Source organism: Piliocolobus tephrosceles, chromosome 12 (assembly GCF_002776525.5).
Source record: "Piliocolobus tephrosceles isolate RC106 chromosome 12, ASM277652v3, whole genome shotgun sequence".
NCBI classification, from domain to species: Eukaryota; Metazoa; Chordata; class Mammalia; order Primates; family Cercopithecidae; genus Piliocolobus; species Piliocolobus tephrosceles.
This window is the reverse complement of record NC_045445.1, coordinates 94,130,930-94,153,430: the sequence shown is the minus strand read 5'-3', so window position 1 is coordinate 94,153,430 and position 22,501 is coordinate 94,130,930. Positions and strand designations below refer to the sequence as shown.

The following is a 22,501-nucleotide window of genomic DNA, read 5'->3' as shown; positions in this document are numbered from 1 at the left end:
ACTATTCCCTAGAGAAAAGGTGTCCTGGCAGCCCTGGTTGTCACTATCAAAGCAGAGATACGCTGGCACTGCTGCTTGACCAGTGTGTTTCTTTTAGCAAATCATTAACCACTCTCAGTCTTCTCAGGATTGTACGTAGTCATAGGGATAACTTACTGTCAACCTCCCACTCCTCACCTATGAAATGGAGCGCCCACACCACCTACCTCAGGGTTTAATGAGTAACTCACACAGAATATGACAAACGGTGGGTTTGAATTTAAGGGCAGTTTCTTTCCCCAAGCACCACTACACCTCATTATTGGTGCAGCATTCTGCCCTTGCTTTATACTCTCATTTTTAAATATATAACAGGGTCCAATTTCACCTCTTAAACTAATCCGGTTCCCTTTTTTCAAACTCCTAATTTTGAAAAAAAAAAAAAAAAAATCCAGAGAAGTCCTTTTGTAACACCAAAGGTTCTTGCCTGAGCCACGCCAAAGAGAGAGACAAAGATTGGACAGAGAGATAAAAAGCTGGAGGCTTTATTAAGCAGAGTGACCATACAAAGCTTCCACAGCGTGGAAGGGGTACCAAGCGGGTAGCCAGTGTTAGATTTTTTTGAACGCCTTTTAAACTCTTTAAGGCGGGAAATATGTGCGGCAGGAAGATGTTACCAGAGCGAGAAACAAAGACAATTAACATGACTCAGGTCTTGAGGCAAACCGGAATTGTAACTTAACTTTTATCTACTTATAACCTTGCAGTGGCATGACAAAGGAGACAGGATCTCACAGGATTTTACATATTGTGTTTACAAGGAATTGGAATTGGGAACATAGATAAGGTCTGCTGGTCAAAGAAAAAGGGGCTTTTAACATTCCTTTTAGTTTCAGGGGAGGGGGAAGGGAGAGAGAGAGGACACAGGGAAGCTTACAACAAAATTTTTGCTGTTTATAGCTTTCTTGGGGAAGGAAACACAGGCACAAATTCTGATGTTAGGAATATTTTAAGCATGTATCTTCAATACTATTCATCCAGGACCAAAGTAAGTCCTGATGCAGGAAATGAGTGAGTTTCACAGCTTTCTGAGCCCCTACTCGACCCAGGAAGCTCAGCTGGAACCTCCTCTCACTTTCTACTTTCTTCTGATATTCCTTGAAAATACTTCTCCTTCATAGTGGAGATAATTAGTTTTAAACAGCTTGGTTCCTTCCCTGCTGTGAAGTATTGAGTTTTATTTCAGGACCAAAGGACATAAACCAGTTTATGACATGAACAGGTTTACACAATCTGCAAAAGACAGGACAGAGATTGCATATTGTATTTACTAGGACACGAGATTTACACTGACCACTCTGGAATAAGACTGTGCTTACTTAGTTCAACTAAGTACTGAAAAGTCATAGAGACTGAAAAGCCAACACTTTTTCTGTGTGTATGTAATTGCTTTATTATGTCTTTTTTTTTTCCTTTGAAAAAATAATGCTTTGTCATGGTGATAGTTCTATCTTTCATATTTTTAAATAGGGGGAATGAATGGAAATTTGCTTTCTCAGCTTTTCAACTACACTGTGTTTTTAACAGACACTTTCTTTCAGTAGGATGCTGTGTATTTAAGCCCGCAAAATTCTTCCTAGATATTTCTGAATCCTGTTGTGTACATGTGGGTTGAAAGTTCAAATATTTCATCTTCTTTAGTGTTTAGTTGCTCACTTTATTGTTAGAGAAACTGGTGGCCAGGTATTCTTTCTCTGTTTTCTGCCATAAAACCTTTCAGAATTCAAATTTCTTCTCACATACATCTGGAATTGACTTTGGAAGCACTGGCCATAGAAAAAATGTTCTTACTCAAACCATCTAATTGAGAAATAATTGACTCATGCCTACTCCCTAAGGTTGGGGCCAATATAGTGCTGTAATTTTTTCCCCGTAACACTAAAATTCTACTACAAGTATCTTCCTTAAAATCCTACCCATATTCAAGGAAACAACCATGAAAATTGTGTGTGTGTGTGTGTGTGTGTGTCTGTGTGTATGTATTCTTTTCCTAGGATAGTGTTCATTTTCATACGTTAATTCTGTGATTTAATAAAATCTCATTCTTCTTTAAGTAAAACTGTTACCTTACATCTTTTCCAAACCTTGCCAATTGGCAAACACCTCTTTGTAGAGCTATCCATAGTTCACAGATCTGCTAGTTTCCACTCTGTGGACCTCCAAATATAGTGCAAAAGAGAATGTGACTAGGGAGGAGAGGACTGTTAGACTCTAAAGCATTTTTGTTTAAATCTACCAACAGGTTGTACCCCTTGCATTCCAGGGCAGACAACCCGATGCATCCTGGTCCATTGTTCTCACAGCTCACCACTGAGGAAGCACATCTATGAGTTCCCTATTCAAATTTGGTTGGTTCTTTAGTATGACTAAAACATGGGGATCCCCCCCATCTCTAAATCAATATTACTGCCTATTTCTTCTAATGGCATCTCAGCTTATTGTTTCTAAGCCATGAGAATCTTTGCAATTTTAATAATGGAAGCTAGCCCCCTTATCTCTATGAAAGGGTCCATGTAGCATAAAGTGGGCAGTTGTCCAACCCACTTCCACAATTCTTGTTACTTTAAACATCAGTTTAGAAGCTTACACTGTATTAACATTTACTCTATACACAATAGATGGAATTATGAGATCACATAATGTGCTAATGTAATAAATTTTCATTTAAGACAAAATGTAATTACGTATTTCTTATCTGATAGAATTGAGAAGTGTTTCCTACTAAGTCTGAAATGCACACTCTAGAGGATAAATGATACAGAAGGTATCTAAGTATACAAGAACCTTAGAAACATTCTCCTTGGAAATACAAAGTGTAGAGACAGTTATTAGAGAGAGGTTTTCACGTTCATAGTCTAAACTGGGTCTGATTGTTGCCATTACAACTAGAGAGCAATTTCAATAGAATATCTACCTTCTGAGGGGAGTATGGCAGTTCATTTCGGTGCAAGACTGAATCTGGCTTTGCATATTTGGGAATACTAACTTAAGGTTTTTTGAGTGTGGATTTTTTGTTTGTTTTTTTAAATGAAAGCTACATACTCTTTACTAGGCTATTGTAGTTTTTAAAATGAAGACTTACTTGTATTTTAAAAAGATGTTTAACATAGAGTTTCTAATTGATGGATCTGGAAATCAATCTGAATTGGACATATGGCTTCAATGTACAGGAGAAGTTTCCTCATATTGCTACCTTAACATGAATTTGACACCCAACTTGAAAACTCCATGTAGAAAGAGTAAAATAAAAATAAAAATTGCATAAAAAATTCTTCACAGCCCCTTTAAAATTGCAACAGTGCAGTAAAACCCCAATTAAACAACTGCCCATTAACTTGTTATTTAAAATGTAGACTTAAAAACCAATAGACGTTTTTTGGTGTGTATGCAATTGCTTTCATAAACACAGTTTAGGTTGGAATAAGGAAGTCCTAGTTCATAATGTTGGAGGTCGTCCTCGCTGCTGCAGGCTGTTGAAGTGAGCCTCCTTCAAGGTCTGGTTGATGTGGTAGTAAAGACCTTGGCATGGTACATACCCCTCATGCAAGAACTGGGGAATGTTTGCATTGGGTTCAGTAACAATCTGGTTTAAGTTGCCTTCTGGTCCACTTGCTCTCTCTGGGATATTAATGCAGCTGCTGCTCCTTTCATTATCACTCCATGAGAACTGGAAGGAAAAAGACAGAAAGGGGATTGCTATTATGCTATTACAATATTTTTCCTACTTGGCTTGGAGAATAGCAGCATAAAACTCTATACTGGGCTTTAAAAAGCCATTTAAGATAGTTCATTCTATCCTCACAACAACTCTTTAATTAAGTTGGGATTAACAGCCCCCATTTTACAGATGAGGAAACAGATCATTGCCTTGTCCAAAGTCACATAGCTATGAAGTGGCAGGGTGAGGATTCAAACACAGGCCTTCCAGTTCTAAATCCCTTCACACATTCTCTACCCTTGCTTGTACCATTTATTCCAATAACTGCATCAGAGAAGTAAGTACTCATCCTTTACCTGAAGTATCAATTAATGCTAAGGATGTAGTAGAAATAATGACCATAACAAGTAAGTTGGAACTATGGGTAAAAGTTACAATGAAGCAAGTAAGACACATACATTTATACATACATGCATACACATATAGATACAAATAAACAATGATTTTGTACACATATCCTGATAGTGGACATGTATGGTCTTCCTATATCAATTCAATGCTACATACATATCCTGAAAGGCATTTGACATACTTTTAGTCAAAGTTATATGCTACTTATTAGCATTTTATGACTAGCATTTATTGTTCTTCTATATTTATGGATTTAATAGGGTGTGTATTTTCTTCTTAAGATCTTTTTTTTTTTTGAACTAACCTGATTCAGTGCCTTTTTTACATTGGAGAAGCTACTCAGGGATCCCTGTAAACAGTCATTTCCAAGAATTTCCTGCCTTCCAATGTTACAATTCCCAAAAGAAGAAGGTAATGGCAAGGACTCTTATTCAAATTACAATGTTTAACAATGCTGGTATTATATTTCTTCTAAGTAAGTTTTTTCCAAAGGCAACATTAGTAAGACTTAAACCAAGAATGGTCATAGTCCATAGGTCACTTGCAGCTGCTCAACTTAGGTCACACAGTACACTGCCCACAGCTACCAAGAGACAACCTATGCTCATCTTTATCCAACTAGAAACATATGTTAAAAGAATCTATACAGGAAAAGAGATAGAAGGGGCCAAATGAAGCCAGATGTGAGAGTTAGCAATAGCAATCAAATTGATTTAAGGATTAAATGTCAAGGCCAATTCAAAAAGAAAATTAAAAAAAAATTCCTAGGCCTGAGTATAAAAATATAGAACTACAACTGTCACAAAGTAATGAAGTTATGAATATTCCAAAATTAAGCTATTACATTGGATAAAAAACCCACAGCCCACACTTTGGTTCCTCTTAGTTGGCTTTCCTTGTTTTTTTTTTTTGTTACAGGTACTGCCTGAAAAATAAGTTAAGAACTAGAAATAATTTCTGATGAATTAAATTTTCATCTCCAATGACATCATATTGATTTTACACTACAGTGCAACACTAGGGTGATGCTATGCTGTGTATATTAAAAATTCATAGGCTACAAGGGATTTCTTTAGAATAATTATTAAGAAAAAAATACATCTACCTTTAATTTGTTTCATTTTAAAAGTTTTAAAACTCAATTGTGTACAGATATAAATAGAAATGCTCATTAAGACATTTTTATACTATCAATATTTTTAATAGCTGAAAATCAGAAACAACTAAATATTTAAAAACAAAGAAGCAGTTAAATTATAGTGCATGCATTCATACAACAGAATCTCATCAGCCATTAACAATAATGATATATCATGCTATATCAGAAGTCTTTATACTTCAGGTTCTTAGAAGTCTAAATTTATAGGCTATAAAAATAGTTAATGGAGAAATAACTAAACAATGACATTGACAGCTTTCATCTGGGTAAACCATTTAAAAAATTAATTAGGTAAATGTAATGGAATAAATGCCTATAAATAAACTTTTCATATAATTTAAAATCTAAAGTTATATTAAGTGAAATAATAAATACTCATTAAAGGTCTGGATCACTTCCAATTTTTAAAAAATTATACGAAAATATTTTTCTAAAAAATGTTTTCTTATTTAAAAGAAAATTATTTTTATCTAATTCAAAGTTTACTTAAAAGTTATTTACGAAACAAGGTGAAAGTAACCAGTAAATAAGAGCAATGTAAAGAAATGTCTCCCTCTTTACATACTATATATTTACCTCTTTATAAATATAAAGGGGTATTTTTGGCAAGAAAGGTTAAAAGGAAATAATTTTTTAATAATTATTTTATGAGAAATAATAATTTCTTTATATGAGAAAGAATCTTGTATAGTAAATTTCTATCCTAAAATAACTGGTTATTTAAGAAAGAAAGATGTCTAGCATAAAACAGGAAGTCTGAGCATCTCATTAATCATTTGTATCAAGTTGTCTATAATTAAAGGGAAATTATTTATAATAGTCTTTTTAGAGATTGGGTTTTGATTTTTTAAAAAACACTTATACACCAAAGAATTGGGTAGAACAACAACATTTTCTTAAGGTATTGATTTACTCTTAATAAAATTGCAAGGGATTTTAATTTTTTAAATCCAATTTTCAACTTTTATTATCTTGCTGTTTTCAGCTTTCTCTCCCCTTTGAAAAGGCCTGAGATAATAGCCCTCTCCTTCAACTCATTTTCAGCTTCCATAATTTTTTTCCTCAGGTTCTAACTGTTGGTCATGGCCTGATGCTAAAAATGTTTTATCTTAAAGGTCTAAAGAAAATGTTTTCTTCCAACATAACATTCTGTGCTCTTGGCTTTAAATTCTTCTATGAATCCCAAAATTTTCACTTATTACTCAGGAAACACTCTGCCTATGTCTAACTAATTCAAGTATCACTTTCATTAATTTTGATTTGCAAGTTACCTAAATGGACTTTCCATAGTGAATATTAATTGTACTGCAGGTATCGGGGGAAACCAGGCCCTGACATTTCACGTACATTCTTTTCTATTTCCCTAAGTGTTGGCTGCTCTGAGAAATAAAGGGAAAAGAGTACAAAAGAGAGAAATTTTAAAGCAGGGTGTCTGGGGGAGACATCACATGTTGGCAGGTTCCGTGATGCCCCCTGAGCTGTAAAATCAGCAAGTTTTTATTAGCAATTTTCAGAGGGGATGGAGTATGCGAACAGGGTGTGGGTCACAGAGATCACATGCTTTAAGGGCAAGAAAAGATCACAAGGCAGGAGGTCAGGGCGAGATCACAAGGTCAGGATGAAAGTAGAATCACTAATGAACTTTCACGTCCCGCTGTGTACGCATTGTCATTGATAAACATTTTAACAGGGTTCAAGAGCAGAGAACTGGTCTGACTAGAATTTGCCAGGCTGGAATTTCCTAATCCTAGCAAGCCTGGGGGCGCTGCAGGAGACTAGGGCGTGTTTCATCCCTATCTATATCTGAATAAAGGCAGACACTCCCAGGGCGGCCATTTCAGAGGCCTCCCCTGGGAATGTATTCTTTTCCCAGGGCTGTTAATTATTTAATATTCCTTACTGGGGAAAGAATTCAGCGATACTTCTCTTACCTGTTTTCAGTAATAAGAGAAATACGGCACTGTCCTGCCCAGCCCACAGGCAGCCAGACTTTAAGGTTATCTCCCTTGTACCCTGAAAATCGCTGTTATCCTGTTCTTAAGGTGCCTAGGTTTGATATTGTTCAAACACACATGCTCTACAAACAATTTGTGCAGTTAACACAATCATCACAGGGTCCTGAGGCAATATACATCCTCAGTTTATGAAGATGACAGGATTAAGAGATTAAAGACAGGCATAGGAAATCACAAGGGTATTGATTGGGGAAGTGATAAATGTCCATGAAACTTTCACAATTTATGTTCAGAGATTGTAGTAAAGACAGGCGTAAGAAATTATAAAAGTATTAATTTGGGGAACTAATAAATGTCCATGAAATCTTCACAATTTATGGTCTTCTGCCATGGCTTCAGCTGGTCCCTCCGTTCGGGGTCCCTGACTTCCCGCAACAGCAGGAGTTTTTTTTGTTTTCCCCCTTTTGGTAACTGGTCTAACAAACAAATTTTACATTTTATCAAAATAACTCCTATGTCATTGTTATTAAAGTTTTAATTTGCTTAGAAAAAAACTGAGGTTAAATTTTTTTAAAAATCAAGGTTACTACATCCATGTAATTTTCTTGCTTTTAAAGTCCTTGCACCTTTAAGTTATAGGGCTTTGACTCCTGGATATAAAAAGAACACCAAGTCTTGCTAAATCTTAAACAATGACAGCAGTTAAAGCCTTATCTTCAGACCCAGTAGAAGATGCCAATCAAAATACACTGTGTGCATAAGACACAGGGCCAGAAATTAAAACTATTGAATTCCTCAAGGGCTAGGGACTATTATAGAGGAGGTGGGTGTGTGAGATTGTAATGGCCAATTTTGAGAGATAAAATTAGTTTGGTTTCTCTATAAATTAACTATTAATACTGAAGGCACACTGATGCAAGACCAGCATCTGGGCCCCAATGTCAGAGTAACAAGGTTTTCTTGGAGCATTAACCTGTCTGGATGGGGGAGGGGAAGGGGAGAGAACAAAGGCGACTAAGATGGCGCATTTCCGGGTTCTTCATCATCAACTTTCCCGCGCCCAGGAAAAACACAGACCGACTGCGCAAGCGCAACATGACATCTGATTGAGGAAACCGAAACTTACTTGGCCACGCCTGCAGAGACGCCTATGGCATGCCCTTGTCCCACCCACTGCCCTCCTGCTTCTGAGCCGAAAACATAAAAGCTGCTCCCGGCAGACGCGCAGTGCGAACTTCCTCGGCCCCTCTTCATATGTGGACCTAGGAACCTCCCCCGAGAACGCGGGAGTGACTTCCTTAGCCTCCACCGCAGGAGGTCAGTGAACCTCGCCCTTTTCCCCTCACATTGGCTGGCTAATAAAACTTTTGTACTTTGCCTATTTGCCTTATCCTGGTATCTGATCCGGTGGTCGCATAAAACAAATCATAACCCACTTAATTTTAAAAAAAATAAAGGTTATGAAAAAGTTTATTGAAATTATATCTTATGGTCAAGATGACCAAAACTTAATAAATTTGTTTAGAAAATTTTAAAAGACAGATTTAATGGGCCTTGTGCTGTCTTCATTAAAGCTTATTGTTTGGGAAATTAAGTCTCCTCTCTCAAAAAAATAAAAACTTTTGTCCCTTTTTGAAATCTTTGAGTCATCACTCGGCTAAATGGATGACTTATTGTGCAATGACCTTTGATCCTATTTTGTGATATCAGGTGTTTTTAACTTTTTATAGTTGACAAACTTTCCAAAATAAAATTCTAGCTTTGGTCCTCATTAATCTTTTGATATTAGGTCCCCTGAAGTCCAAAAGAGACAGATTTGGGTTATTTGATATAATATAATCATACAGAAGTATTGTCAAATATAAAATGGCATTTAACCTTCTTTGGATTATATTTATATAAATGTGTTTTTAGTATGTGTTTAAGAATTGTATGAAATTCCTGTGATTCTGATATGTCTTGGTACATGTCAGCAGTCCCCAACCTTTTTAGCACTTGGGACCGGTTTTGTGGAAGGCAATTTTTCCACAGATGGGGGACGGAAGGGATGGTTTCAGGATGAAACTGTTCCACCTCAGATCATTAGGCATTACATTCTCATAAAGAACACACAGCCTAGATCCCTCACATGTGCAGTTTACAATAGAGTTTGTGCTCCTATGAGAATCTAATACTGCCGCTGTTCTGACAGGAGGCAGAACTCAGGCAGTAGTTCTCACTTGCCCACCACTTACCTCCTGCTGTGCGGCCTGGTTCCTAAGAGGCCATGGACCAGTACCAGTCTGTGGCCGGAGGACTGGGAACCCCTGGTATATGTTATCAGTAGTAATAATGATTATGTAAAATAGTTGTATGCCACAGAAGTAACCAAATTTCCTTGTCAATTACGTCTTTATGACTGTTCTAAGACTCTTGTTATTCATGGTTGTTTTACTTTTATCACTTTCAAAAGGTGGTTTTATAATCAGCTATAGGACTCTGACAGGTGCTCTTGAATGCAGGTTTCTGATAACTTTGGAGACTGTGATACTAGAATAGAGGAAAAACTTCCAAGACTCCCATAGAGAGCTAATGTGTTCATAAACATTGAGCAGAACAGGAGTTAATTACACAGACTAAACTGATGGAAAACTGAAATAATCTTTTTGTGACTTTGAAACATTGTTTGAAACTCAGAAACTTTTGTTTCTGAATTTCTAACTTTGTTTCTTTTTCTAACTTGTTTCTGAGTCCGGAAAACCATTTTTCTTTGAGCTATTTTACAGCTTTTAATATTGGGTTAACTATGCTCTTGTGAGAAAATCTGAAGCGTATTTCTCTCTACCTGATTTCTCCAGAATTTGAAAACTATTTGCAAGTATACGTAGTTTATGGTAGTATAGTTATTTGCAAAAATTTGATAAGACTCTGTTTTCTTTTGTAACAGGACACAATTGAAGCCACTGATTTTACTGAGGCTTTGATTGGGATGGCAGATCCAAACAGATTGCTTTAAGTAATCAAAGTTGACTTATAGAGCCAATAAAATCCCCTTGAGAAAGCTGGCCTCATATATTGTCTACACAGTCCGTGTACAGGTTCCTGACCTGTGGTAAGTAAAGAATGGCACTTTCTGACAGGCCCAAGGAGTCCCACATTATCTTGGGACCCCAGTAAGGAATTCACTCAATTAATGTGGATATTTACAGGCACAGATAAATCCATGGCTGGGCTCAAGGCGTTGAAGTGTAATCTGAGATTCTTTGTGGAATAAAGTTCCAGCAAAGCCAATTTAAAAACAAAAGAGGCTGGGCGCCTGTAGTCCCAGCTACTTGGGAGGCTGAGGCAGGAGAATGGCCTAAACCCAGGAGGCGGAGCTTGCAGTGAGCTGAGATACGGCCACTGCACTCCAGCCTGGGCGACAGAGTGAGACTCCGTCTCAAAAAAAAAAAAAACAAAAGAGTGTGCATGGCAAATAGTTATTCTTGCTGACTTTATACAAATACTCAGGCAAAGTATAATAAAACTAACACTTATTTTATGCACAAATTTGTCCTATGATTTGTTTTTAGTGAAAATGGAGCTTGAAGAGAAAAAAAAATGTTTCAAAATGAACTATAGTACACTTGTTGTTAGATTCTAGTCTTGCCTAATGTTTTTTCAATTTTTCCTATTTTCTAGTTTAGACTAAATTATAAAATTTTTTTTGGCTACAAGTCTCCAAAAATAATGTTTTCATTTTTTTCTTTCTTTCCTTTTTCCCATTTTTCCTGATTTGAAATCACTAAAAATTAAGCTGTGCTTTCTTAAAACCCTGTGAACTGAAGCTAGACAACTTAAGCTTCAGAAAAAAATAACAGCAACCTATTTACATATATAAAACACTTTCATACCTGCCTACTGATGTATGGACTTCAGAGTAATATGGCCTATATTGATTTTCCAGGATTGTTCTCTATCTTTTTGCCTGTTGTTTTCTTTCTCTCTTCCTCCCCCTACTTTTTCTTCATAGGACATGATACTTCACAACCTGCTAAAAATGAGGTTTCCTAATAATGTGTGACCTACCCATCTAGAAATAAACCATCCTTGCCACAAGAGATCAAACAAAATCTGAGACCAGAGACTAATTTTCTTCTAAAATGCTTTCTCCAAAAGATTTAAGAAAGAAAGTGGGGGAAATGTGAAAGGAAAATAAATCTCAGGGCCCTAAAATCATTAGGCCAAGGGAAAAGCCAAGCGAGGAACTACATCAGGCAAACCCACTTCCCATTTTATTCCTAAATCAGACAGCTACAAATATTTTTTTTAAAGCGGCATACCTTTCTCACAATTTGCCCACAAAGAAATTCCTTTTGGGCTTCAAGATCTTTGAAGTCCTGCTGAATTTTGAGCTGGCAATGTAAACTGATAACTTGTCTTCACAGGTGTTAGACAGAAAGTCACACCTCTGCTCACCTGAGACAAATGCACATCTAATTACTCCCTCTACCCTATTGTTTATGTAAAAATGCAGATTCACTGAGCCAGACTAAATTGTATATTCAGTGAAGGCAGATCAAAGACTCAAAAGATTGCAACCTCTTGTCTCTTATCTACCTATGACCTGGAAGTCTCAGCTTCAAATTGTCTTGTCTTTCCAGACTGAACCAATGTACATCTTACACATATTGATTGGTGTCTTCTATCTCCCTAAAATGTATAAAAGCAAGCTATACCCCGACCACCTTGGGCATATGTTGTCAGGTGTGTGTAGCAGGTACATGCTTAACCTTGGCAAAATAAACTTTCTATATTAATCGAGACCTGTCTCAGATATTTTGAGTTCATACATATAGTTGGGACTTTAAATACTTTTTTAAAAATTTTAGTTTTGTATCTTCACTTTCTTTCTTATTTATTTATTTATTTATTTATTTATTTATTTATTTATTTGAGATGGAGTCTCGCTTTGTCGCCCAGGCTGGAGTGCAGTGGCGGGATCTCGGTTCACGGCAAGCTCCACCTCCTGGGTTCACGCCATTCTCCTGCCTCAGCTTCCCGAGTGGCTGGGACTACAGGCACATGCTGCCACACCCAGCTAATTTTTTTTGTATCTTTAGTAGAGACGGGGTTTCATCATGTTAGCCAGGGTGGTCTCGATCTCCTGACCTTGTGATCCACCCGCCTCGGCCCCCCAAAGTGCTGGGATTACAGGCATGACCCACCACGCCCAGCCTGGATCTTCACTTTCTAACTCATCTACTACAAATATATTTCTTTTGTGAAAAACAAACATTTTATTTGTAAGTAGGCAAACTAAAGAATGCTACTACAAAACCAAATACAATCTCCTGCTTATGGATTCAGTTACTTCTGACTTCAAAGCAAAGACTTAAAAAGCGCTGTAATTCCATAAATGAGATTTTGGGAAGAGGGTTTAACCTCCTTTAGTCTAGTAAAGAGCATCTAAAAAGTCATATACACTAGCATTTTCTAGGCTAATAATGCTGTTTATTTAATAAACATAGCCTATATTATGCAACCTGGGCTTTGTCATACTTACCCTGTGAATCTATTTCATGTGAGATATCCCACTTAATGAACTGTTTGTCAGAATGATTGAGAGGAAAATTTGCTTCTTGATGGTGTATGGTTTTGACACTTGAAACTGCTATCTTAGTACAGAAACATTAACCTTACTACACTTTATTTTATTTTATTATTTTTTTAGAGACAAGCTCTCACTCCATCATCCAGGCTGGATTGCTGTGATGCAATTGCAGCTCACTGTGGTGTTGAACTCCTGGGCTCAAGGGATCCTCCCGCCTCAGCCTCCCAAAGTGCAAATTCTTTTATCAGAGAATAAATGAGATTTTAAGCACCTCACTATTTGGAAAGACTCATAATATATAAAACATCTTCAACACCCTCCTGATTCCTCATACAAATGTCTTACCAGAATGCTTATCCTGTCTGACAGTTACAAAGCTCATTCTTTTTTCTCTGAATTTTCAATATAGGTTTAATGCTGATATCTGTGCAAGGAAAATGAAGGACAGAGCCCTTGCAAATTCACACACATAGCAAAATAAAATTATATTTATGAAGACTCTAAAGAAGGGTATCTCACTATGCAAAATTCACAAAGGCACTTTACAAAAATCCTGGAGTCCAGGTCTGTGTGAAAAAGCAGGATTTAGGTTAGTTTGGGCCATAATGAAATCTGCATACTTACCTGTAACCAAAGAAACTTTGAGACCAGCAGGAATTTGCTAGAACACATTCTGTTTTAGAATAGGCATCAAAATCACCCGTGTGGCTTTCTGACACTTTGACTTATGTGCACATGCTGGGGCCCAACCTCTGAGAGGCTCTCAAGTAGGCACAGATTGTTCTGATGCCCAAGCAGTATCTAAACAAATATTTGCATGTCTATTATACAATGTATAAGGAGGTACTTTGCCTGGGATACTTAGGGATTCAACAGGTAATTCTTGAGCCTAATCAAGAAGAATACAGTACTCTGAGAGTGACAGGATCAAGCTATTGCAATGACAAGAACGTAGCACTGAATGCTGACTGGGGAAATAGAGGAGCCTTCTTAAAATGAAATGCATCTAAGCTAGGCCTTCAAAGATACAGAGAATATTAATAGGAAGGGTGTGACAAATGGAGAGAGCAATAAGAGCACAAGCAAGCTGAAGAAGAGTTATTGAGGAGACAAAGCCACAGATGATGCAGCTGGTATCTCCGAGGGAAGAGTTAGTGAGAACCAAAATATGCAAGAGAAGATATGGCTAGGTTATCAGGGGCCTTGAATGTCACTCTAAGAAGTCTGTACAAACAGGTATTTGAGCATAAGACAAATACTCAGATCTATATTTAGGAAAAGCATTTTAATGGATGAATGAAATAGGGGGTGGATGAGACCACAAAAACCACTGGGAAATTTTGCAATGTATCATGCAAGAGGCAATGCAAGCCTGAATTAGGATGGTGGAAATGTAGAGAAAGGGATATATTTGATACACGCAGAGGTAGAATAGAAAGGAGTCATTGAGGAAATGACAGAGACATCTAAGTTGCTGTCAGGCACCTAGGACAATGATTGGCAAATGGTAGGTGCTCAGTAAATATTTGGTAATGCAATTTAGGAAGTCTCAGATGTTCCCTGACATATGTTACAGCAAAGGAGTAGGGAGGGGATGTGGGAGCTAAGGTTTACTGAGCGGAGGTGAGGAATAAAAGGGAGTGAATGTAGATTACAGTTTGGATTTAAAAGACAGGGAAAAGACACAATATTTGAGAGAAAAATAAACTAGACACAAGATTAGTTAGGGAGTGAAAAGAGAGCCTTAGCAGGCTAATGAAGGAAACAGTAGATAAACAAAACTGAGGAGATGAGGAGGAATATTAATTACGGAATATCTTCATAAAAACAGAGCAGAAATTCATGCATGTATTTATGATATAAAATTATATAACACTTTCTAATTGTAAAAGCAGATGAACCCAGTATTTTATTTATTTATTTATTTATTTATTTATTTATTTATTTATTTATTTATTTTTTGAGATGAAGTCTCACTCTGTCGCCCAGGCTAGAGTGCAGTGGCACGATCTCAGCTCACTGCAACCTCCGCCTCCCCGGTTCAAGCGATTCTCCTGCCTCAGCCTCCTGAGTAGCTGGGACTACAGGCACGCACCACCATGCCTGGCTAATTTTTGTATTTCTTTAGTAGAGGCAGGGTTTCACCATATTGGCCAGGCTAGTCTCGAACTCCTGACCTCATGATCCACCTGCCTTGGCCTCCCAAAGTGCTGGGATTACAGGCATCAGCCACTATGCCCAGCCCAGTATTTTACTTTCTTTCAAGCCCTAGCTTTCCTCTCAATTCTATCCCTCCATGCCTACAGCTTTTCCTTTATGTGAACCTCCACAACAAAACATTCACTCCTAATACATAGTCTATCCCTGGAATAATAATATGATGCTTATTCAAAGGCACCTGTAGAAACTTGAATAAGTAAACAGATGATCCTAACCAAATCCATCAGAGGGCACTTAAAATATGTGCTCCCAAAGTTCCAAGGCATTTAAAATGACGTGTACGCATTATCTAATACTAGAAACATTGTGGAATCTTACGAACTGTAAAACACCAAATTAATGAGGTTGTTGAATTACAACCATTTTCCAAATTAGCAAGGCAATGATAGTCATGTGTTAACTTCTCTGTGCTGATGGGGTAAATAATCTATGCTTTTTGTAGCTCAGTTTCCCTCATAAGATGAAGTTAGAACAGACACTGAGTTGTAAGTTATTTTCCAGCTCAGAAATTAAATTTATAAAAGCTTGTTCCTCCATTTTGAATGTATCTCTAAGTAGAAGCCAATTCTAGAAGGTTCCCATTTTCCCACAGGGTTTAAAACCACATCTAATGACCATTATTTTGTTCAACAATGATTTCATTTCCAAAATGTCTCCCAAAGTAGTTCTGTCTCTTAGAATGTATGCAATCAAACGTGATGAGAATGACTCCAAACTACTAAGAATCTAAGAGAAAATGTTCTTCAAAAAATTTCACCAAGGCCAGGGCATGGTGGCTGATGCCTGTAATCCCAGCACTTTGGGAGGCCGAGGCAGGCAGATCACTTGAGGCCAGGAGTTCGAGAACAGCCTGGCCAACATGGAAAAACCCCATCTCTACTAAAAATACAAAAACTAGCTGGCCATGGTGGTGCATGCGTGTAATCCCAGCTACTCGGGAGGATAAGGCACGAGAATTGCTTGAATCTGGGAGGTGGGGGTGCAGTGAGCGAAGATCGTGTGCCACTGCACCTCCAGCCTGGGTGACCCAGTGAGACTGTCTCAAAAAAAAAAAAAAAAGTCACAGTTGTCAACTGAATTGATATTACTTAAAATGATAACCTGACAAGGGGAGATTTCCTGTCAGTTGAAAAATAACAGGATTCATAGAACTCTAATTTTAAAAGTATTTGGGGCTTCCTGGTTCTGTTTTTTCTCTCATTTGTCTTACTTCTGCTACCCCCTTGGAATTGTAGCATTAGGGCACAAAATCTTTTCCTACTCTATACAGTGGGGAAGAGAAAAAGGCAGAGATCTGCTCCAGATAAGCCACTTGTGTGTGTATCTACATAATTGTCCACTCTTAATTTCTTGTACTATTCAGTAATCTGAAAGGTAAAATGAATGCTCCTTGAAGTTGAAATTCAAGTTCCTTAGAATGGTGGTTACTACAGGTTTAGAAAAGAGGAAGGCGGGGGATGAAAATAAGTTGGTTAAGGGGTATAAAAATACAGTTAGATAAAAGGAATAAGTTATAGAATTCAACAGTACGGTAGGAAAATTACAGTTAACAATAATTTATTGTCTATTTCAAAATAGAAGAGAAAAATTATAAGTTTCCAACACAAAGAAAAGATATGTTTGAGGTGATGGATATCCCAATTACCCTGACTTGATCATTACACATTACATACAGGTATCAAAATGTCACATGTACCCCCAAAATATGTACAACTATTCTATATCAATAAAAAATTAAAAACTTCAAACTCTTTTTCTAGCACCATTAAATTTGCAAAAATCATGAGACTGCCCCAAATTTTTCACTTTTTTCACTGAGAAAGTAAGATTTGCCTTCCAGCTAATAACATATCACTATGCACTACAAAACATGTTTTCCATATAAAAATAAGGGAAGTAAGACTACTATGAGGGGACAAAATTACAGGGGCTAATTCCTCCTGATTATGTTTGGCAAAGTTTTTCTGTGCTTCTTTTCCATTTTCTGTGAGATACTATATCATAATTTAAAGCTCCAGCTCAAAAGCCACTGTAATCAATTAAGAAAACTTTTATGAAGGTTTCTTGGAATAATACATTTCTTTTCATTACAGAGCACAAATTGGATAATTTAGTGTAGGCAATGAATGAAATAGAGGGTATCTGCCCATACTTCCTACCTCTGTATCTTGAGAATCCTGAAAGATAGGGTTTCCCTTATTCCTTTTGGGCTGGGCAGAATGATGATTGCCCTCTTCACTGCCATTTCTTCTTCTTTTCCTGAAAATAAATTGCAAAGAGAGAGTTGTTAGATGAAACAACTGATCTTTTGGATGCTTAAACTGTAAAGCAATGACAACATACATATATGAGACCTTGCCTGAAAAAATATGTCACTATCTGCTATCCCAAGATATAAAAGTCATAAGTACTCCATCACCAGGCATGAAGATAAAAAATGTAATACAAGAACTCTAAGTAAAGTCAAGCTGTACATTTCATTTCTAGAAATAATTTTCGTAACTTTAAATGACCCTTGAAAATAAAGAATACGAGGAATTTAATAGCTAAGTTTTCAAAATCTACCTAATTAGTTTCATTGTCTTGACTCCACGAAGTTACAATTCCAGGGTAAGTGATTTTGAACCCCTTCAGTAACACTTAAGACATGTGTGTCTGCCAGTGTCTACTATTAAGTTCTTATGCCAGTGGTGTAGCGACACTGAAGAGATATTTCTTGTATTCTGAATGTGGTTAGGCACTTACTGTTGCCATACCAGCTAGTATTATGACATAGTTACTGCACTAGATTGTCACCATGAGATTGTGACTGATTACTTCCTTGAAACATTCATTTCTCAAAATTGTTTTCAATGATTGGTAAGATTACATCTTCAGTTTCAAGCTCCTTGTCAATAAGTAATCAGACTGCAGCATTTGACATAGTTTTCACAGCACTCTATTACTAATCAGACGTTCTCCCCAGCCATCTGCTTAGAGACTACTTTTGAGTTATTGGTACTCTTAAGAATGGCTGAGTTTACTCAGTTTTATAATTTCATTACTCTTTAATCAATTCTCATCTCTAGGAGACTGAGTACTAGTCATATAGTGCAGCGATTTCTAACACTCTGTTAAATTAAACTGCTTTCTTTAAGAAAAGAAAAAGCAACACATAATAGGAAAAAAAGGAGTTTCCTATACTCGGAACAGGGGCTCTTTAACCACATCCCTCCCTGGATCTGCCTTCCTGTGCCACCCACTAACATAGCCTGACCTCTCTTCTTAAAACTGAGGAAAGAGCAGGCCCAGAGAAGCACAGTGACACAAACAGTAAAATGAGTAAGGCTGGTAGAGCTGAGGCTGGAAAGAAAGTTCTCTTTAGCCTTGGCCCAAGGTCCTCCAGGAAAGTTTTCAGGAAGTAAAAGTTAATGAAGAACTGCATGTCCAAATCAAACAATATCTTTATGATAAAGAACTTGCCAGTATAAATGAATTCAGCTTATTTGTGTACAGTGTCTAAAAAGGCATTTTTTTTTTTTTTTTTGGCAGGAAATGTGATTTTTACTCAGACATGTGAGACATGCTAAAGCAGTTTTAGTGGGATTTGGGGAGAGAAAGACCTTTGTAGTCAGATCAGGCTTGCTTCATAAATACTGTTTACTGTCAACTGTCTGTGTCCCTAATTCCAATAGCATGTTGGTAATTTGGCCCCTGAATTCACAGTTAGTGTATTTTTCTTTATATTGCAAGCTCCTCATTACATGATCTAAATCAATGCAGCAGGCTAGGTTGACTAGCTTTTCACCACTGGAATAAATAACCTTAGGATGCCTTCCAGAAAATAACTTTAGCATACCTTTCAGAAAATAACCTTAGGATGCCTATCCTTCCAGAATCACAGTTCTGTGAATTGATCCAGGGCAGGGTCTTTGTCAAAAGATAGCCAATATACTAACAGCTGATCAAAACATGGAGCAACAATAAAACATCCACCGCATCTACCAAGGAAATTCTATGCTACATCTTACTCACCGAAGCCTCAGTGAGATTATTATGAAATGAAAGAAAGAGCCTCGAACCTGGAAAGATCTGCTCTTTGTCCTGAGTCTGTTACCAACCAGCTAAATGGCCTTTGTCAACTGAACTGGCTGAGGCCAGTAAAACTGATTTTTAAGATATCTTAATGACATAGGCAAATGCTGACTACAAAATGCCGAATAAAAAATCAGTAGAAAACTGCTGCTGTATTACACTCCATTATGACATGATTCATTATATATAAAGAAAAAAAATGACTGCATATAAATATTATTTTATTTCACAATATTTATTGAGCATCCACTAAGTACTAGGCACTCCTCCGGGTGCCAGGATAAAAGAGTGAAACAAACACATGCCACAGCTCCTGCCTTCATTAGGGAGCATGGTGATGTTTGTCTTTGATCATGGTATTTTGAGTATTTTAGTATTTTGCACTCAAGTTTTACTGAAACTTTCAACAGCTTACAATACGTTTGCATTGTTTTTAAAACAGACTAATACTATGAAAATGAATTTTCAAAGTGTGAAGCTGAGTTTAAAAAGCGGAATGTTCAAATCATGAAACAATGTTAACCTAATTTTTTAAAATACAACTTTATGAATGAAAAACATCTAAGGAAATTTATCACAAAATATGATTAATGGTCACAGTTGGGTGATCGGACTGTGGATAAGACTGGCTTCCTTTATTACGCTTTAACAGTCTAACCAAGTTTTCTACCATGAGATTCAGAGACGTTTGTAATGAAAGAATACATTGATAAAGGTCCATAGAACCCTCGTATCACGTGGAGAAAGATGACTAAACCAATCAGAGAAACAGAAATACTAGTTGCTAGGGTACCTAGCAGCCTCACCGAAGAAATGCCAATTTGAAAAACAGAATGCTATTGTCCACTGACTGAGTTTTCGCGAGGGAACACATCCCCACCTCACCCCCGCCTCCAGGGCTTGTAAGGCACTGACAACCAAAGAACCAGCATTTTCTTTCGGAGAAGGGTTCGCGGCATTTTTTTTCAAGCAAGAAGGGCGGGGCATGAGGCGAGCAGGGCCGCTCCGCCCGGCAACACTGTCACCTGCAGCTCATGAGAGCCGAGCGCCACCAACCCCGGAAGAAAATACATCTCCGCTGCGTTTCCGCCCCAAGCTTCGAGATCTTGGCTGAGAAAGCAAAGCGTGATGACAGTGGGGACCAGAGAACGGACAGGTACCGGCAGGAAAGGCCCCGACGAACCTACCTTACAGGGCAGCCTCCCATAGTACAGGACAGCCTCGCATCGTCCTGCCCTCGGAACCATAGCAACCGCGCAGGAAGTTCCTGCGCCGCCGGATAAACGCAGCCCGGAGGGCGGGGCTGGCTTAGGATTGATGGGCTCTGGGCCTGTGCATCCGAGCCCGGGGAGGTTGGTGCCAGTCTCCTCTGGGTCCGCCGCAGGCTTCCTTCCCTGCTGTTGGGAGCTGACACCTGAGGGACGATCCGCTGAGCGTCAGGATCTGCTGCGCGACTGTCCCAGCAGCCCCATGTTCGAGACCTGTGCCAATCCCATGGACATTCTCCTCCCACCCAGCCAGCCTCTGAACACGCTTCTCACGTGGTACACGCCCTGTCCTCCTCGCAGCCCTCACACCGCTGATCCTCCTCGGCGACCTCAGCGCCCCCGGGGCTGACCAGGCCGTGGCCTGCGCCTCTCTGTCCTCAGGGGGGTTCTCCTCCCACCCACCTAAGTCTCTTCCGCCCACGGTCACGCCCCGGGCCTCAGGAAAGACTGCCATTTCTTGCTGCCCCCACTCTCATAACGGGCAGCACCCGATCCTGTCCTAACAGCTCCCTCTTCCAATGCCCCAGCATCCACAGCCTTCAGCCCCAAGGAGGCCACCTCTCCACTAACCACAACCGCGTTCCTCACCATTTAACCTTCCTTAGCCAGCTTACTCAAAGCTATTAATTCTCTCTCTCCTCCCTACTCTCCTGGCAATCCCCCCCAAGTAGACAATCAATGTTCACCCTCCACAAGTGTACCTTCTCTGTCTAGTCTACTTACAAGATCCCTCCACAAGCACCAGCACCCAATTTTCTCATGATATTCACTGATTTTCCCTTGAGAAAACAGAAACAATCAGAGAGGAACCCCCACCACTTCCCAACAGCAGTGAACCTGCACTTATAATCTTGGCTGCTTCCCTGGAGGAAGTGACAGGATCCTACTTGAGACAAGGCCCTTCATCTGGATCCTATACCCTCCACCTTCTTAAGGGATCATCTTTTGCAGTTATGCTTTCACCTAAATTATCAGGTTCCTCTATCTGTACTTTATTATCTATAAAGTTGGCAAAGGGAGTGCTAGAGTTTAGGCTGATCCTGGTTCTTGCTGTTAAGTAGGTGATACCACAGGGGGCTGCGTTCCCTGAGGATGGGGGCAGGGAGGGGGCAGATGTTGAAAGTGACTGATTCAAGAGCTAAAGATCGTGCCATAAAGGAAGCCTAACCCAGCTAGGGGCTAGGTGACCCTGCAGCCAAGGCTGTGAAGAAGACAGCCCTGGACAGGGGACTTTTAGACTGCCATGTTTGTCTCTGCATTGTGCAATTTTAGCAAGAATCCTGCTAAGTTAGTTTAGTTAGAATTTCCCATCCTCAGTATCTCAGTTAGGTTCCTCATCCCTCAGGTGATGTCTGGTCACCCTGGCCCACCTTCACCAAGAATCCTGTTAGTTCAATTTAGCCACAATACCCCCTTACCCTTGGTGTTTCCTCTTAGTAATTTTCCATCCATTGCTCCCTACCCTGCTCCTTGGCTATAAATTCCCACTTCTCGTTGTTGTATTTGGAGTGGAACCCAGTTTCTCTCCCTTTACTACAAAACCCCATAGCAGTGGTCCCTACGCCTATCCTGATGGTCCTGAATAAAGGCTGCCTTACCGTTTTTTAACAAATGTCATGAATAATTTTTTTTCCTTAACGTCCTTTACTTGGATTCCATGCCCTTCCAAATTCTCAAGGAATAAGCTTTTGTAATGATCATTCATTTTACTTGAATCACCACATTCTCCATGTCTATTGGATCATGCTATCTTCTACAAAATGGGCAAATAGATGGTTAGAAATGAGGGATTTTGTTTTCTAGAGCTAATCTTGGTTACTGCTGTGTTGTAGGTGAGACCCCAAGGGGCTGCATTCTCTGAGGAAGGTTCGGGGGCTGGAGGATATGGAGATAGGGACTAGGTTACCCTGCAGCTGAGGCTGTGGAGTGAACAACCCTGGTCAGGGGCGGAAGGGAAGATGAAGCCCAGATTCAGAGTGGTCTGCAGAAGCCAGCACACATGGCCTGAGGCTGAGTCAGCCAGGGAGTACCAGATTCTGACCAAGATGAGAGAGACAAAAATGCAAGTTACACCAGCCACAGACATATTGTGAGCAAATCAGCATCACCAGCAGGATTTGGGAGATAAATTAGCCTTCCTTCAGA

At 38.8% G+C, this 22,501-nt stretch overlaps 1 protein-coding gene across 2 annotated transcripts; it reads right to left on the bottom strand.

Moving 5' to 3' along the window:
* Nucleotides 1-508: 508 nt before the first annotated feature.
* FAM104B (family with sequence similarity 104 member B) lies at nt 509-20,948 on the bottom strand. Of its 2 annotated transcripts, XM_023201858.3 has the most exons (4): nt 20,276-20,948; nt 17,174-17,273; nt 3,576-3,706; nt 509-1,272 (listed from the first exon to the last, which is right to left on the bottom strand). In XM_023201858.3, exons 1-4 carry the CDS (start codon nt 20,293-20,295, stop codon nt 1,176-1,178), a joined length of 348 nt encoding a protein of 115 aa, XP_023057626.1. In that variant the 5' UTR covers nt 20,296-20,948; the 3' UTR covers nt 509-1,175. The 2 variants fall into 2 exon arrangements, with proteins under 2 accessions (XP_023057626.1, XP_023057625.1); XM_023201857.2 differs by lacking the exon at nt 509-1,272 and having other exon boundaries at nt 3,291-3,706.
* Nucleotides 20,949-22,501: the final 1,553 nt, after the last annotated feature.

What these genes read in the sequence shown, in the direction of transcription:
- FAM104B (XM_023201857.2), bottom strand. Translation starts at nt 20,295, where the DNA reads ATGGGAGGCTGCCCTGTAAG. An exon ending in ATGGGAGGCTGCCCTGTAAG is followed by an intron (nt 17,274 to 20,275) that starts GTAGGTTCGTCG and finishes ATTTATTTTCAG; the next exon opens with GAAAAGAAGAAGAAATGGCA. An exon ending in AGGATTCTCAAGATACAGAG is followed by an intron (nt 3,707 to 17,173) that starts GTAGGAAGTATG and finishes TTTTCCTTCCAG; the next exon opens with TTCTCATGGAGTGATAATGA.